At 34.4% G+C, this 16,240-nt stretch overlaps 1 protein-coding gene and 1 long non-coding RNA gene across 3 annotated transcripts in view; one reads left to right on the forward strand and one right to left on the reverse strand.

Annotated features, from left to right (window-relative positions):
- Positions 1 to 16,240, reverse strand: part of Hk (potassium voltage-gated channel subfamily A regulatory beta subunit hyperkinetic) — a 19,095-nt gene continuing 2,855 nt past the window's right edge. Inside the window, exons 2-10 of one of the 2 annotated variants that reach the window (XR_011447488.1) lie at positions 15,106 to 15,353; positions 10,729 to 10,942; positions 9,473 to 9,600; positions 6,612 to 6,818; positions 6,404 to 6,501; positions 6,121 to 6,177; positions 5,597 to 5,803; positions 4,864 to 5,133; positions 2 to 473 (exon numbers count right to left, since the gene is read on the reverse strand). Coding sequence is in view for 1 of the 2 variants with exons in the window: in XM_070303409.1 (XP_070159510.1) it covers positions 5,032 to 5,133; positions 5,597 to 5,803; positions 6,121 to 6,177; positions 6,404 to 6,501; positions 6,612 to 6,818; positions 9,473 to 9,600; positions 10,729 to 10,942; positions 15,106 to 15,353 (1,261 nt within the window). In the remaining variant the exon portion in view is untranslated. Of the gene's footprint in view, positions 5,134 to 5,596; positions 5,804 to 6,120; positions 6,178 to 6,403; positions 6,502 to 6,611; positions 6,819 to 9,472; positions 9,601 to 10,728; positions 10,943 to 15,105; positions 15,354 to 16,240 lie in introns of both variants that reach the window. The other variant, XM_070303409.1, reaches the window with a different exon arrangement.
- Positions 12,988 to 16,240, forward strand: part of LOC138937290 (uncharacterized) — a 16,050-nt gene continuing 12,797 nt past the window's right edge. Inside the window, exon 1 of the long non-coding RNA XR_011447489.1 lies at positions 12,988 to 13,167. This is a non-coding gene — a long non-coding RNA (uncharacterized lncRNA). The remainder of the gene's footprint in view (positions 13,168 to 16,240) is intronic.

The raw sequence follows: 16,240 nt of genomic DNA on the forward strand, positions 1-16,240 counted from the left end.
ATATATATATAATTTATATACTAGATGTGTTATATAGTACTGTAAATCATGAAGACGCAAAAGTGTTGTTGAAGTATCTATTTTTGAGATGGGCCAATCGATCCAGCGATCCGTTTATATTTTTGCATTGCTCAAAGTTACACGCGCATTTATAGACGGAGATCTGGTTATAATCTATTTATTATTTCGTAAAGAAATAATTTTGTCAAAAAATACATAACTTCGAAGAGGAATAGCGTTCTAAAAATTGCAAACAAGATTTAGATCCCGATATCATAAAATTACTGTGCCCATCTCAAACTTGATATATTATAGTATAAATTGGCTATATTATATATATTTACAAGCGGACGGCATGACATTTCTCTCTGACGTCGATTCTTTTTCCGCATTCTACGAGCACGAAGCGATCGATGTCACATCCAAGTATAAGCGCACTGATTTCTTTTTTTATACATCAATGTACCGTAAGCCTGTTAGAGAAATAGTTTAATCCTCTTTTTATATATCCATTTTACATATAAATTACTATGTGCCTTGTATGCGTGTGTTATATGTGATGCGATTCGCAATGATCAGTGTATATAAACCCACAATTTCATCCAAATACGATCTCGTACCACATTTTTTCATCTCTACTGTCTCTCTGTAATATAAATCTTTCTCTCTTCATAATATTTCATTACATGATTGACAAATGTGCCAAACCATCAGCAATGACGTATTCAATGACACCAGGTACATGCCAATTATTACAGCAATGATCCCCCGGGATCTGCGATGATAGCAAGATGCCCATCGTACCATTGGTCCCCTTTAATCATCCAGGATGTCATGAGTGACCGTACGCGGATATGCCCAATGATCGTTAGGATATTCCCTTAGCGATGGGCATTAAGGGCATCTTTCAAAACAGACGACGATTCGTCTTCTCCCATTGCTGTTGCCCATGTGTTACGAGACTGAATCAAGCGCTCTTCGTGCTCTTAAAATCGTGGAAACGATCGGACAATAAAATATCATGACAACGTTCGTTAGTTCTTTTTTTTTTTTATTCGATTAGGAAAGGACTCTGCGTGTCAGAAATATTTCTTATTTTGTTGGACTCTCGAATATTGCTTTCTATTATGGCTTTGCGATCTTGCCGTACTTTGTCGTACCTCGCGTAAAGATACGATGGATTTGCTTATATGTCAGCGAGATCTATGTACCTATTTACAGGAGTAAACAGGCGATAAGTAAGTAGGCGGTAAAGGCAGGTGTACGCGATAGGCCGCGGTGACGTTGCGTCTCTCTTACATTTAAGTAATTCTCTTATTTTGGAATAAATCATATATTTTAGACAAAAAGTTAAGAGAAAGAGAGAGTATGTAAAAATCGATATTTTAGGAAAAAAATTATTAAAAACTTTATATATTATAGATATCTTTCTTTATATTAATTATGGTCGATCGTTGACATATAACGCTTGTCCTTTATGGACAATATGTAAAAATTAAATAAAAATTATTAATATTAATATAATTGCTAAACGCTATATATATATATATATATATATATATATATATATATATATATATATGGTGAAAACTGGTCTTTGCGGGATCGCCTTGACTTTAAAATATCTTATATGGATTATCGTGCAGTCTGCTTTTAACGTGTTCAAAATTTATAATATTGATACTGTGACATCTCTATTGCAGTAATATATTCATCTTTATTAAGGTACACGCAAAGAAACCTAAAGTATAAAAACTGCACAAACATTAAAACACAGGTTTGTTATGTATCGAAATATGATAAACAATTAAGCATATATATATATATATATATCTTTCAAATAATTATATTATAGGAAACCTCTTTGTCTAATTTGATTTTAAGAATAAATTTATTCGATCTTACTCAATCTAAGATACTAATATAATATTACAAGCGAGATAATATAGCATGGGACAACGAAACATCGCGCGGTAAAATGACAAATTAAGACTGTTCTCCGGAAATGTATTTCTTCCTCTTCTGAAACATTTGTCAGGATGAATTAATTATCTAATAGCAATTGTAAAGCAGAAGCTCGTCACGCGCAAAGAACTGATGGCATATTATGAAATTATACTCATAACTAAATAAAGCATTGTCAATTTCACTTGTTTGCCGTGTCGCTATTTTATTTTTGCCGAGCGACACCGGTAGACGATCATCTCTCATCGATCTCTCGCTATTTTTAGCGCTAGAAGCTAATTTAAACTTCAGGCGTCCATATCACGTTTCTTTATCTCTCTAACAACTTCCATCGATAATTCTCTCGATCGTCGGCAACAAGAGTAGATCGCGCCGTTGGCATTTTTACGTCGTAAATATTCGGAAATGTACAAAAAAAAAAAACGAATGATCCACGGATCTCTCGAATTATAATCCCTCTGGGTGAGATCGTTTTACTTCAGTTTGTAAAATACATAACGCGAGTATACTATTATATTCGCTCGCGATATTTCCCCTCTATCACTTCCAAATATTTACGCTAGATCATCTCTCGCTGTATATATATAACGTTTCGGATAAAAGTTCTGAATCGAAGAGATCATATTGCGCGCGATAAAAGCGTACTGGCAGCTTCCATTATTATTCCCCCTTCTCTCTAAGCGCATGCGACATCGTACAAATGTACCAAGAGGCTCTCTCGCATTTATCATCGATAATTGGCTTGACAAGATTAAGTGGAATGTCAATGGTATTTATACAAAGTGCGAAGAAAATCCCCGCGCGTGCACACACACGCATTCATACATACACGTAAAAATGAGTTTGACTTACATCACGCGCGCGGATGTAAAGTATGATAATGCGTATATCGCACATTTGTGAGAAAAGTTCAAAAGAAATAATCATATAAAACGAACGCACGTATATAGTGCGTTTTGGTTCGAAGAAGATTATACGTAATATTTTGATGTCTCTCGTGTACCTGTTTATATATATGTATCTATACTTTGTAAGATATCAGCATACGTATAATTTTGAAGAATGGATTTCATCGAAATTTGATTAAAAAATCCACTGCAGATTTTAATTCGAAGAATGTATATATAATGCGCGATATTTTTTAATATGTATTTTAAATATGAGACATACGTCTTTAGCGGGAGATTCTTTCACAATCTGTTATATTTGAGCAATGTTTGAGTGGAAAAAACGGCGCTTATTATAATAAAGATGCTCATCATGATCCTTTATGTCACATTTTGGTTTAAAGAAATCGCGAGATAAATCATAGAAAAAGATACGTTCTCAGAAGCATTCTCGACATTTTGCATATAGATGTTATTGTAGAGATCGCTACATGAATCTCGTAAGTCTCTCCTCAAGATAAATGATCCTTCTCGAGAGTGCTGTATCTTTTTGCGCAGTCCTTGTGTGGGCAATAAACAAATAAATGTCTCTCTTTTATAGAAACAATATCTATCGATATCTATACATCATTTGGGCACATTCTATGTGTCCGGCTCTTCAAAGATTCCTTTTAAGTCTATCGTGTTAGTTTACATCGGTTTAACTGAGTTTGCGAATATTTAATTAGTGCATGGCAAACGTGCACGTTTTAGGAAATATTTGTGCGAAAATATTATAAATGTAACCGTTAAGAAATTTATTACATTTAAGCCTGATGGGCGAATGGAATTAAAGGACTAGAGATTTTGAATAAAAAAAATTCGTCTTTCTACCGGTCCACTTTCCGTTCATTTTAATTTCTGATTTATTTATATTTATCTTTTTCATTATATCGACCAATTATCGAAACCATCAATTACTCAATGCTGCTCGTTGCTCGTTGGTTATTTCCTTCTTTTTTGTATAACTTACTTTCTGACTTTCCATTCATCCGCGAAAAAAAGAAAACTCAACTTCTCAAGTATTTTTTATACGAGGCATAAGTTTGTAGTAATATTATATATTTTCTGTTTTATGCAAAATTTGCGCACTGCTTATTACGCGTCTCTTAAAAATATGAGATAATTAGACAATAAAAATAAATAAATAAAGAGAGAGAAATTGGCGGAAAATGAAGCGCGACAGTTTTAGCGAAAGAAATATATATTGGATCGCCGGATTAACAAAGTAATGTACGTCATTAGACATGAAAATACTGAATAGAATACTTAAAACATCCAGCGTTACTGTGATAGTATTCATTCTTGATAAATTCTTACGATCTATAACGTAATTTTTAGATGATAATCGACGTGCTATATCGCTCACAAATCGCCTTTATTCGACCAGTGAGTGGCAGAACGAATGTATTTCGCTGGACACTCGTGGAGACACCCCAAATTCCTGGTCATTCACTACGAGTATGAGTAGTAAACGGGATCATTAACGCTAAGAATAATGAACACTTGGAATCGCGAATGGAAACCTCGACGATAAATTCTCCCGCCGAGGAAGAGAGAGAGAGAGAGAGAGAGAGAGAGAGAGACTTACAGAGAGACTTATATGGAATAAGCCTACCCATTTCTCTGAAAATGCTTTCGAAAAGCGTGACATGCGATTCCGTTATAAGACGGGGAAAATCGCGCGTGCGCGACATCGCGTCTATATATCCTCATCTACATATCTACATATAGTCCACGAAATGACGTACGCGAGAGAGCAGATACAAATATCGTGCGTGAAGAAGTAACCGTGACTGGTGTGTCTCCCCGCGTCGCGGTAAGTTCCCGGATGTTATTCTCGTTATTAAGTAAGTATTGTCATCGACTCATCGCCGCGACCGAAGGGGTGAGTGAAAGCGTGGATGTGGACGAGAGACGCGTGGATGGATCGTATTCGTCCATTGTCGATCCTTGCGGGCTTTGACAATACCTAGGGCAGCGAGATTGCCGTCCGCGCATCTCACTGTATCTCGCAGAACGGCATCTTGTTGTTCACCTCCTTGGTCTGCTCCTGATCCTGACTATTGCCGCCCTCGCTCTTCGGGCTACCCGCATCCTCGACGGAGCCCCCACCGCTGCCGTGGGGGCACATCGATTGTCATCTAAGCGCCAGGGTGGATATCATCGGCGGTCGGGACGGTTTGTTGTCAAGAATCCTCTCGAGTTCGCTCATTATGCTAGCGTTCAATTTTGGGATAAGCTGCAAAAAAAAAATCACATATTCGCCGCTACATCTTTTTTCTTTTCTCTTAATCTGCACCTTCGATCCTTAATTGGTTTCATATCAAAAATTATTATATATGATATCCTTAACAATATCCAAAATCCTAATTACGGCTTAATTGCAGTTCTAAATAAAGGAAATTAATGATCAGTGATTTAATTAATTTCAAATATAGACAGCTTTGTTCTTATTAGACTGGACTAGACTTTGATAAAGAAAACGTGCGATTAATTAAGCATTAAATTCTTGTCTACAAAGCAATGAGAAATCAGTTAAACGTCGATAAGCGGCGCAGTTTATACACGACTTTAAGTTACTGTTACGTGATATCTGACGATGATAAGAAGAGTATTATTTCGACATTAATCTTACATCATGCCGTTTAAATTGTGCGTTTAAACAGCCTTTCGAAAGACAATCTTACAAACAGCTTTATTACCTGTAAGCTTTGGAGACTCTCGTACAATTGATCTATATTGGATGCACCGAGTAGAAGGCACTGAACACTTTCATTCTTTAAGGACCACGCAATGGCCAATTGTCCGAAAGAACATCCCAGTCTCTCGGCCAAAGCGCATACGTCCCGCAATTTATCCGAGTATTTCCGAGTCTCATCGTCGGCGGATTTATCTTTCCACGCGTATTCCTGTGTCAAAAACGGAAATTAATTGAAGAATGAGTGGTAAATAATATCTCGTACTCCGCATCATTAGATATATAAGTATACGACATTTTTCCAGAATTATGTATCTTGCATATTTATTTAACGGGATAATAAAATTGTGCGTTATCTCTAACTTAGCTTTTTATGATATCATTGGTCTCGGTAATTATGTAAGCTTCAAAATAAACACGAGCGAAAGATGGTGCTTTTACTATTATATTTTCGATTATTTAACACGCATTATATGGTGAACATTATTTCTATAAATATATTATTGTATTTGCGATGAGAAATCGTACCTCCTTGTACAAAGATTGAGTTTCATCCTCCGTCCAACTAAACGAAGAATATTTGTTCTGAAATCATAAAGATTATTTCTAGGTGCGATCTCTATATACACGAGAAATAACAATCCGTCATCTTCAATGGTTTATATATTGGGAAAAAAGATACTCCAAATATCAAGAGTAACAATGCAACTAATATTCACTCTCTGAGCGACAATTGTGCGAGATTCTTGAGAGACGTTTTTATCGGATTATTTTCTAAAGTATATATATATATATATATATAGATACTTACTTTATAAGAGGATCTCGAGAGGAACGATACTCCACAATCTTCCGGTTTTGAAGAGACCATTCCAATGGTGACGGTGGACCATGCCATTAAACCAACGCCTGTAAGAAATGAGTGTTTATTTCGTCGAAGAAATCGTCGAGAGAAGACGGATCGCGAGAAAAAAAAAATATCTCTTCGCTCGCGATATCACGTGGAGTAAATTAATTACCAATTTTGTTATATAATTCTGGCATATAGAGCTCGGGTTTCTCCCTGTGAAACAGATGGTACTCCGCTTGCTCAACGATCGGCGTCACGCAATTGAACTGCCGACAGTTGGTGTAGGCTTCCATAATCTCCACGGATGTCCATCGCGACGTACCCCAGTACATTACCCAACCCTTGCTTATAACGTAATTCATAGCGCGAACGATCTCTGAAATGTGATCACGCGAATACGTGAGATACAAGAGACGACGAGACGAGGAGGGGTTTCTTCGTCGCGTGGAAAAATTGTCGAGATCATCGGTGTGAACCGGGATGCGAAATTAATTTTTCTTCTACAGTGTGAGAGAGAAATAATAAATATATACATACATATATATATATATAATAAATATATATATATATTAATTAATTATAACTATATTATAATTATATATACTTATATATATATATATATTAATTAATATATATATATATATATATATATATATATATATATATATATATATATATATCGGAAAGAAAGAGAAAGCAGAGAAATGTGTTTTAAAGCGTGTGTGTGGGAGGGGGTTGGGTGGGGATAAAGGTAAAATAGTAGCCAGAATAGTTTTCACTTGCATACATTTTTGTTCGCACGATATTGAAGCATCATAACATTAACGCGATACATAAACACAGGAGGAAATTTATATACATATCGATAAAAAGAAAATATAAATACATACGAGGTACATATACACTTTTACGACAATAACTTTCCATTTTCACTAGAAGAGTACTGAGTATAGAAAGAAGCATACGGTAACTATTACGGCAAAGTGCAACTGCCAAACATCAAATCGTCAGTATAACGGATATCTATTTCCTCGTATAACTTTATTCAATTCTTTTTAAATTTCTTGCATATATGGACTGAAAAGATTTCTCATATTTTTTTGTGAAATTGAATCGCGTTACGCGATATATGGAAATTGAAAGAATTTTATATCAGATTTTTATTAATTATAAAGTCATCTTTCTTTTTACTTTGTAGTAATTGCATTGCATAACACTATCCAACGGATTCGTGTTTTATAAATATGAAAAAAATAATAATTAGAATTTTCAAATCAATTTATTACAGTAAATTAACGATCTCTTTTCAAATTTATTTTCAGCTTGCAGTTAACTTTGACGAGAAATAATTTTACCTTTATCCATGAAAAGCGGAATTTATTACGAAATGATTTCTTTATGGAGAGAACTTGCCTTTAACCAGATTATTATCAAAATATTGATGAGGAACGAAATGTTTTCAGCTCTTTACATTTAAATTAACAAAATATCGATAATCTTAATAATATTATAAATCATCAAATTATGTATAACAGTAATCGATTATAAATTCATTCATTTTTTTTTTTTTTTAGATTATCTTTTGAAAAGATATCGAACCAAATCGTTAAAAATGCAATAATAAAAATGCAGAGTTGGCAAAAAACTTGTGTTTTTTTTTCATTTTAAACAAAAAACATAGTTTTTTTTTGTTTAAAAGAATGTTTTTGTTTTATTTGTGTTTTTAAGTAAAATAAGAAGGAACATGCTTTAAATCAAAAGAGCATGTTTTAAACAAGCGAAAAGACACTTGATAGCTTTGATCTGCGTAAATATTTAAATTTTTCGCTAGCGTTGAACTGTAAATAACATTGCTAAAATTGACACAACGCTATTTATGGCCTAAACATACACTTTCCGTAATCGTATTCGTGAGTTATTAAATTTAAAAGTAGGTATTAAAAAAAGAAAACGTAATATGTAATAACTACAATGCAATATGCTATCGTTATCGTTCATTTTTTTGTACCTAAATGTTTTTTTTTTTTTCTTTTAGTTGAAGAATTGATGATATTTTATTTATTATTTGCAATGGATGTTAAAATGCAATGTGTTATGGTTTATTTTTTTATAGTTTGCAATTTTTAGATGAAAAAAAATTGAGGTTTTTTTATTTATAATTTATGTTGAGAGAGTTAAGTATAAGGTTACTTAATAAGAACAGAAAAGGAACCAAAGTATTATATTATTAACTAGAACTGACCTGCTATGAGTTATGTGCTATTAATTTAAAGTGCTAAACTGTAAAGTCAGTCAATATCTACTAAGTAATCTTTATTGTTATTTAATATCCAAAAATAAATATTCTGCTAAAATAATATACCCATCTTATCGTTTTTGTTTTATTATTTATATTTTTATATCTATATGCAACATAAATATTGGTAAAAAATTAAAAAACCGAAACAACAACTTTTTTGCAACATGCATATCTGTGTTTTTTTTTTTTTTTTTTTTACAATTTCTTTTTCCAATAATCATACATTTTAACCTGCAATATTTTAAACAGTTTTAAACAGCAGTTTAAAAATGTTTAAAACAAAAATATTTAAAACGATGTCCACTGTTTTAAATAATTTTTAATCAAGCAGTTTTAAACACATTGTTTAAAACATGCCAACCCTGTAAAAATGTAATAAGTCTAAATAAAGAAACAGAAGCAATATCTTTTGATATCACACGCGATATTATTCAATCTTTTCTCTTTAATATATCTTAATTTTAACTTTTACGCGATATCAGATAATTTTCTGTCTTTGCTTCTCTATAATATAAATAGCGACAATGTTTCTTCCCTATAAAAAATTAAATGTTACATTAGGACAGAGAAGTCTTGAAATATATCAAAGTTTATTACAGTATATCTCATAAAGTACGAGATTTTGTGCAGTGAGTTTCGTGCCGCGAGTGTTTGAACGAAGGAGTGGACGAGGAAGGATTCGAATCTTCGAGCATCACTGGCAAGAGAATATTAAGAAGGTGGAAAGTTACCTTCCATCGGACACATTGGATCGACTTTGTGGATCATGACAATGTCGATGTACGACAGTTGCAGCCTGACGAGCGAAGCTTGCACGGACTCGATAATGTGTTTCCGCGATAGCCCGCGACCCTCGGTCCTATCAAGAATGGTAGATATTATCACTCTCATCATATATAATAGAAAAGAGACGATTTAATACTACTAATGGATTTCCGTAATAATGTGAGATGTATTATATGGTTTCTCCCTTGGTTTTCTCCCGTTTCGATCGCGCGAACGCGATTCTAAATAAGGCCGTTTGCGACACTTAATGTACGGAAACCTAGTTATCGATCCGCACGTCAAGGCAGAGCCCTCGTATTCATGTCCGTCCACTTAATATTAAACGAGGTCGTCTCGTATCGAGATTCACTTTTGCACACAGTATCCCTCCCTATCGATTTTATTTTCGTCTAAAATAAAAACTGCACGATTTACGGAGGAAATACTCTCGGTTAATCGTACCGATGGTATATCAATTTTATAAAAAAGGTGTTTTAAGGAAAGGCTCTGTTTTCTAGATACGCAATCTGTAAATAATCTGGCATACGTGCGATAAGATATCGATAACCTTCGAAGTGATCGACAACTTTCAGTAGTCTTTATATGATAACGAAAGGAATTTAATTTTTCGCGAATCTATTGTATATATCCTCTCTTTTGTCGAGGAAAATTTTCGTACAAAATTGTTTTCTTTTCTTTTTTATTATTTCGTAAAGATCGTGTCGAAAATCATAAACGGAAAATCTGCGATTCGACAACAGAAAGAGAAATGACATTCTTCTTAATTCATCTACTTTCATATCTTAATACAAGCATCACGTAACAATATCTAACGTATATCATGATCTACATAGAGTACTCTAGAGTGAGGGAACGTTCGCGAGAGGGATAAAGTATATCGCAATTCGGTGAGCGTATAGTTCGATTATACAGTTAAGCCATCGATCGAGAAGCACAACACGAATATAGAAAAAAGAAAAGGAAAAAAAATAAAAATAAAATAAATAAATAAATAAACTTGTTCGCGCTTTCGCGTGCAGCAGCGTTACAACAACATCGAGAGAGCCACCGACGATAGCCATCACTATATACAATATATATAGACAGTTACACTCCCGCCTCTATCATGAATGCTCGCTAAACATCATCATCGCCACGACGACGCCATCAAATCACACCGAGAGAACACCCGCGATATACGATCGGCGCGTACTTTACTCACTTGGTGTTCCAATAAATTTTCGTCGTCACTACGTAACTGGAACGATTCCAGGCGCGCCTCAGCAGGATGCGGCCGAATTGGATTTCCGCGCGGTGGCCGCTGTGCGCCTCGCTTAGGTCAAACACATTAATCCCGCTGTCGTAGGCGAGTGCAACGACGGCCTCCGCGGTCTCCTCGCTGCCGCAGCCGCCCACGCCGAAGGTGGTCCACGTTCCTGCGCCCATATAAAACCAATCAAGCGACATCGGCGACGGGATTTCACCGAGCCATGCCGATCGAAATTCGCGGTGACGAAACACCGATGTTCGGCGTCGTCGCCTGTCCCGGGCTGCGATCTAGCATCAGCACACTTAGCTTTCATCCATATGTATTTTGCAAAAGAAAGCGAGAGAGACATTCCGTCCTAGTAGATAATAAGCGTGCAAGGCCGGCTCGAAAAAGTAGACCCGATGGGATTTGATCTTCGATAACCGCGAGAAGTAAGTTTCTATATTATGTAAATGTACACGGAGAAAAGATGTGATGAAAATTACGATATAACATATTTGTAATCGTGAAAAGTACTATAAAAGTATAAGAGAGACATCACGATATATTTTATCTTATTCGATATATAATATCATATATGTGTTTTATATTTTACAAAGGAGTATTATAATTATTTTATGGCATAATCGTTAACAAATGTATAATTTATAATTTTTATAGTAATAAATATTTTAAAACGTTATATTCTAGCTCTACGATAAATATTGTAAAAGGAAATGTATTTTTCATGCAATTTTTCATTCCATTTGTACTGTAAAATTTTCTATCCTGCATTATATCGAGATATAAAGATGATTATATAGTACAAAGATAATAATAATTAATAATTTTGTTAAAGTTTGCTATAAACGCACATTCTTAATGATAAAAATGGCTACATATATACGTAAGACTGAATTAAATAAAAAATAAAATAAATAAGACAAAATAATTTTGAAAAATATAAAAATCGTAAGATTCTTACGGAAAATTTGTGCCAAAAAATAAAAATTATTATTTATATTCTCGTTTAATTATTATTACATTCTTTAAAATATCTCGCGATAAAAAAAGGATATTTTAACACGAACAAGATTTGGCATGGCTGCTTTTAGGACCGAAACACTCGCATGCGATTAAACGTTATATTTAGGAATTCGTGATTATCGAGAAGGATATGCTCGCGCTTTATGCAAGGACACTTGTTAAAGAATTTTATTTTCTATTTATAAATTTATTTAACGGAGTACCCGTACTTGCGTACATCTTTTTTTTTACTTTAGCTTTCGTATAAAAGTGTTCTATTGTAATAATCATGACGTTTAACGTCTCCTACCGTGTACCTACTCGCGGTTCGAGGGATAACTACATGACACGTTGCCTGCTCGAGCTCGAGCCGCATCGTGTAAATGTCAACAAACATTCATCGCATACCGACGTAATAGAATAACCACGCTATATATAGAGTATTTCAAGATTAAATGTCCTAACTTAAAATATAAATATAGGAGTTTGAAACAAGAAAAAAAATTTACCTTTGGAGGTATGCCCGTAAACACTTTGTTTAAGAAATATTGACATCTAAAGTTACGGGTAGGAATAATAAATCTATTGTACGACTGCTAATACGTGCTTGTTTCCTTAATTGTACATGTCGATATTGACATTATAAAAACGGTATATAAATACCGCATCGCTGAGAAACTTTCTCAGTTTGTTCGACGCTTTCGCGAACTAAGCATCATTTTATGCCATTTATTCTAATAGTGATTATGTTAAAATTTTCATATTCTCTAATAATAAAATAATTGAAACATACTATTAATTTATTTATTACAGCCTGATAATAATTTTCTAAAATTTTATAATGAAAATGTTTAGATGTCTCAATATCTTTTAAACAAAGCATGTTTAACGGGCATATCTCCAGGGGAAAATTCTTTTTTGAGATCCTAAAAATTTATATCTTAAGTTAAAATATTTAATCTTGAAACACTCTCTATATAAAACACTACAAAATTCGATGCTACATATACATATTTTTGAGAAACGCGAAATTTACGGAAAACAATAGTAAATATTAAACGCGACATAATTGTTATGGTATTTCGATTAGCGATTATCAGTTCGCGCAATTAATTATTTCTTGCAATAACAATACGTACAATCGTCGTAGCGATAGTTATTTAAGCATACATTTCACGCGATATATCCACTTGAAATAGAAATCGAGGCGATAAACAATGGAAAGTGTCGCGTGATAAATCGTTTCGCTGATCTGATTATCCGAAATCGCAATTAATGCTTAAGTGATTTTGCGAGTGAGTACCAGAAGGAGAAACAGAAGAGGATTAACAGGAGAGACGGAGGAGGAGGAGGAGGAGGAGAAGAAAGAGAGGAGATTGGGAGGGGGTAAGTACTTATTTAATTTGTCATTTATTACTTGTAAAATTGATTGCTCTCGTTCGTCTCTGCGATAAATCAATTTTATTATACATTTTATAAGAAATCTATCAGTAATTTTGGGGGGATTTTTGACACATATAACGCTGTTATTTTTTTATATAAATTTTTAGATTGACGTTTCATAGTTTTCTTGCGTATTTCCTTCACACGCACATACAAAAAAATCTGTGCTTTTATAATAATTTTATCGTCTTACGCGCATATGTAGCCATTTCTGAAGGGTTGTTTAATATCGGAGTAAATTTTACAATCTTGGTTTTCCCGAAATACCCGTAGCTTCGACGAGATTAATATAATGACAATAATAATATATTTGTTATATTATTATTATATTATTATTATGTATATATATATACGTTTATTATTATATTATACATATAAATAAAATTACTATTAAATTCAAACTAGAAAAAGTTTCATGTTGCCGATTCAGCTAATATATAATTTGTTTCTTACGAATCTTTAAACTTGTCAAATCGAATTTCCAAGAGTCTTTATTAAAAAATTGTTTTAAATTCGCATTTCGAGATTATCCAACCGGCCTGCAGACAGTAATAATAATACTGCAAAGGAAAATTTAAAGCTTAGGCATTTAAGAAATAACAATTAATAACGTGGACAACAATGAGCGAGGCGTTCGCGAAAGAATCTGTGAAACTATAGAAATTCATAAGGAAACATCGCTAGATAAAGCTTATCTTTTCTCTAAATTAGCATACAGTTTCTTAAGCACATGCCACAATTTCACAGATATCCCATTAAGGTTTATTATATTCGTTTTCGTATCTAATAAAATGTAAACTATATATGCTTTAAACAAAAATTACTTTTAACGGAGAACAATGCAACAGCGAAATTTTGCAAAGTTTCGAAATAGAAAAGAATTTTTTTTTCTTTTTTTTTCTTTTAAATTTGCAGTGTCGTAAAAAAATAATGTTGATAACACAAAGCGCTTACTATATATCATGTACAGTGCAACGTGTGTTCTGTCTGCACAAGCTACGTGTGAAGCCATCGCACACATACCATAAATAATCGATTATAAAAAGTATTGTATGTAGTATATGTCGCGTCTTCCTTTCGAGGAGCGAAATGGAAATGAAAGAAGTGTGCGTTGGCGGTAAGAGAAGTATTGCATAAATAATGAATGCGAAAACGTATTCGAATTGACAGCCACGGTCTCTCGGCGCGGATTTGGGATAATAAAAATCCGATAGCCGCGTTCATGTATGCATTCCAAGATCGATTTGCGACACGTGTACGCGTCGCGGAAAGATGGTGGTTCTACACATATATACATACATATATATATATATATATATATATTTATATATGATATACAGGATGTCCTAGACATGCGCGTTTAGACTGAAGCGATGAAGTCAGCACGCCGAAAAAGGAGAAACTTTTCTATTTGGCACTTTGGTCAAATTTCAAAAACAAATTAATAAAAATAGCTATTAAAATTATATATAAAAATGTATAATTATATAATAAAAATGTATTGCTATTTTTACCACACGAATTTAGATATTAAAGACATAAAATACCTGAATTTCATAAAAGTAGCAATATCTCATTTTTATTAAATTTTGATTTGGGAAAGCGCTATTTTTGAGATTTGACCGAAGTGCCAAATAGAAAAGTTTCTCGTTTCTTGGCGTGTGAATTCATCCCTTCAATTTGAACATGTCAGATCTGGAACACCTCGTATATATACGATATATATATATATATATACATATATGTATCAGCCGGAGAAAAGCCTTCGCGAGAGAAAGAGAGAAAGGCAGAAAGAGATAGAGAGAGAGAGAGAGAGAGAGAGAGAGAGAGGAGAATCTGAGAAATGACTCTACGAAAGTGGGGGGAATACATTCAGCGTACCTAATCCAACATTGGAAACACGTAGACCGCTTTTGCCCAAGTTGCGGTAGCGAATACCTGGCGAAGGGTGCTGCAAACGTTGCGCTTGTGCGGCAATGCAGCTAGTTAGTAGCTGCTCTTTGGTTCCGGTCGTGTTGCTGCAGTGCACGCCCGAGTCTGCACCTACACCGCCGCCGCCGCCGCCGCCGCCTCCGCCGCCGCCGTTGAACTCTTCCATGCAATCGAGACTTGCTATGGGTGCACGGCAGCTGCGCATACAAGGTGCACGAGTTATCGCACGTATCGATATCTCGTCTGTATATCAGCCTGTGTACGTGTTCCCTCGTGTAACTCGATTATGATCGATCGGGATATTTCGGAAGCAGCGGATTTCCGAGCTTGAGAAATTTCCTTTCCCCTTGACGGATATATTGTCAAAGGACGCGAAGCCGTCCTTTGTCACGTTGACATTCTTTAATAATTCTCACCATCAATCTTGAGATAATCTTAGATTAGCGTAATTTAATAAATGTCTCTTCAAAATATCTCTCTCGCTTGTATTTTTTCAATTTGCGACAATTTTGCGTAAAGTTAAATTCGCGTTTAAATTAATACAAATTGAAATTAATTAAACGAGATCCTGTTGCTCCTGTTCACGCCGAGCCTCCTTAAGATTGACTTTACTAAAATTTCGTCATTTCTCGATGACTATTGAAGCTATTATATTATTTCTTAGCTTTTGAAATCGAAGGGATACTCGATCGTTGTCGAACATCCCGTATTAATGCGATTCTATCCTGTCGTGAATAGTTTAATCGCGTTTATATGCACTACTCACATATGCATTGGTGCGTGTGTGCATGCGACGATATAAAAGCGTGCATGCATCGCGTGTATCCGTCGTACACGAATTTCCGAGAATTTTCAATCTTATTAATAATTTTCCTTCATATAGCATCGTGCGAGTACTAAACTTAGAAGAAGGATTCTGTTCCAGATCTTAAACTCGAATATTTCTGAATACTAGCAAGACTCATTTACTTTGCAAATCTAACAAGTTTCGCCAAAATCTCACCGAGAAAAGAGAGAGAGAGAGAGAGAGAGAGAGAGAGAGAAGATTCACGAATATTAGCGTTACGTCTGTCTCACGCGTCAT

Source organism: Polyergus mexicanus, unplaced genomic scaffold (genome assembly GCF_030449975.1).
Source record: "Polyergus mexicanus isolate NDT 795.1 unplaced genomic scaffold, iyPolMexi1.0 SCAF_10, whole genome shotgun sequence".
Taxonomy (NCBI): Eukaryota; Metazoa; Arthropoda; class Insecta; order Hymenoptera; family Formicidae; genus Polyergus; species Polyergus mexicanus.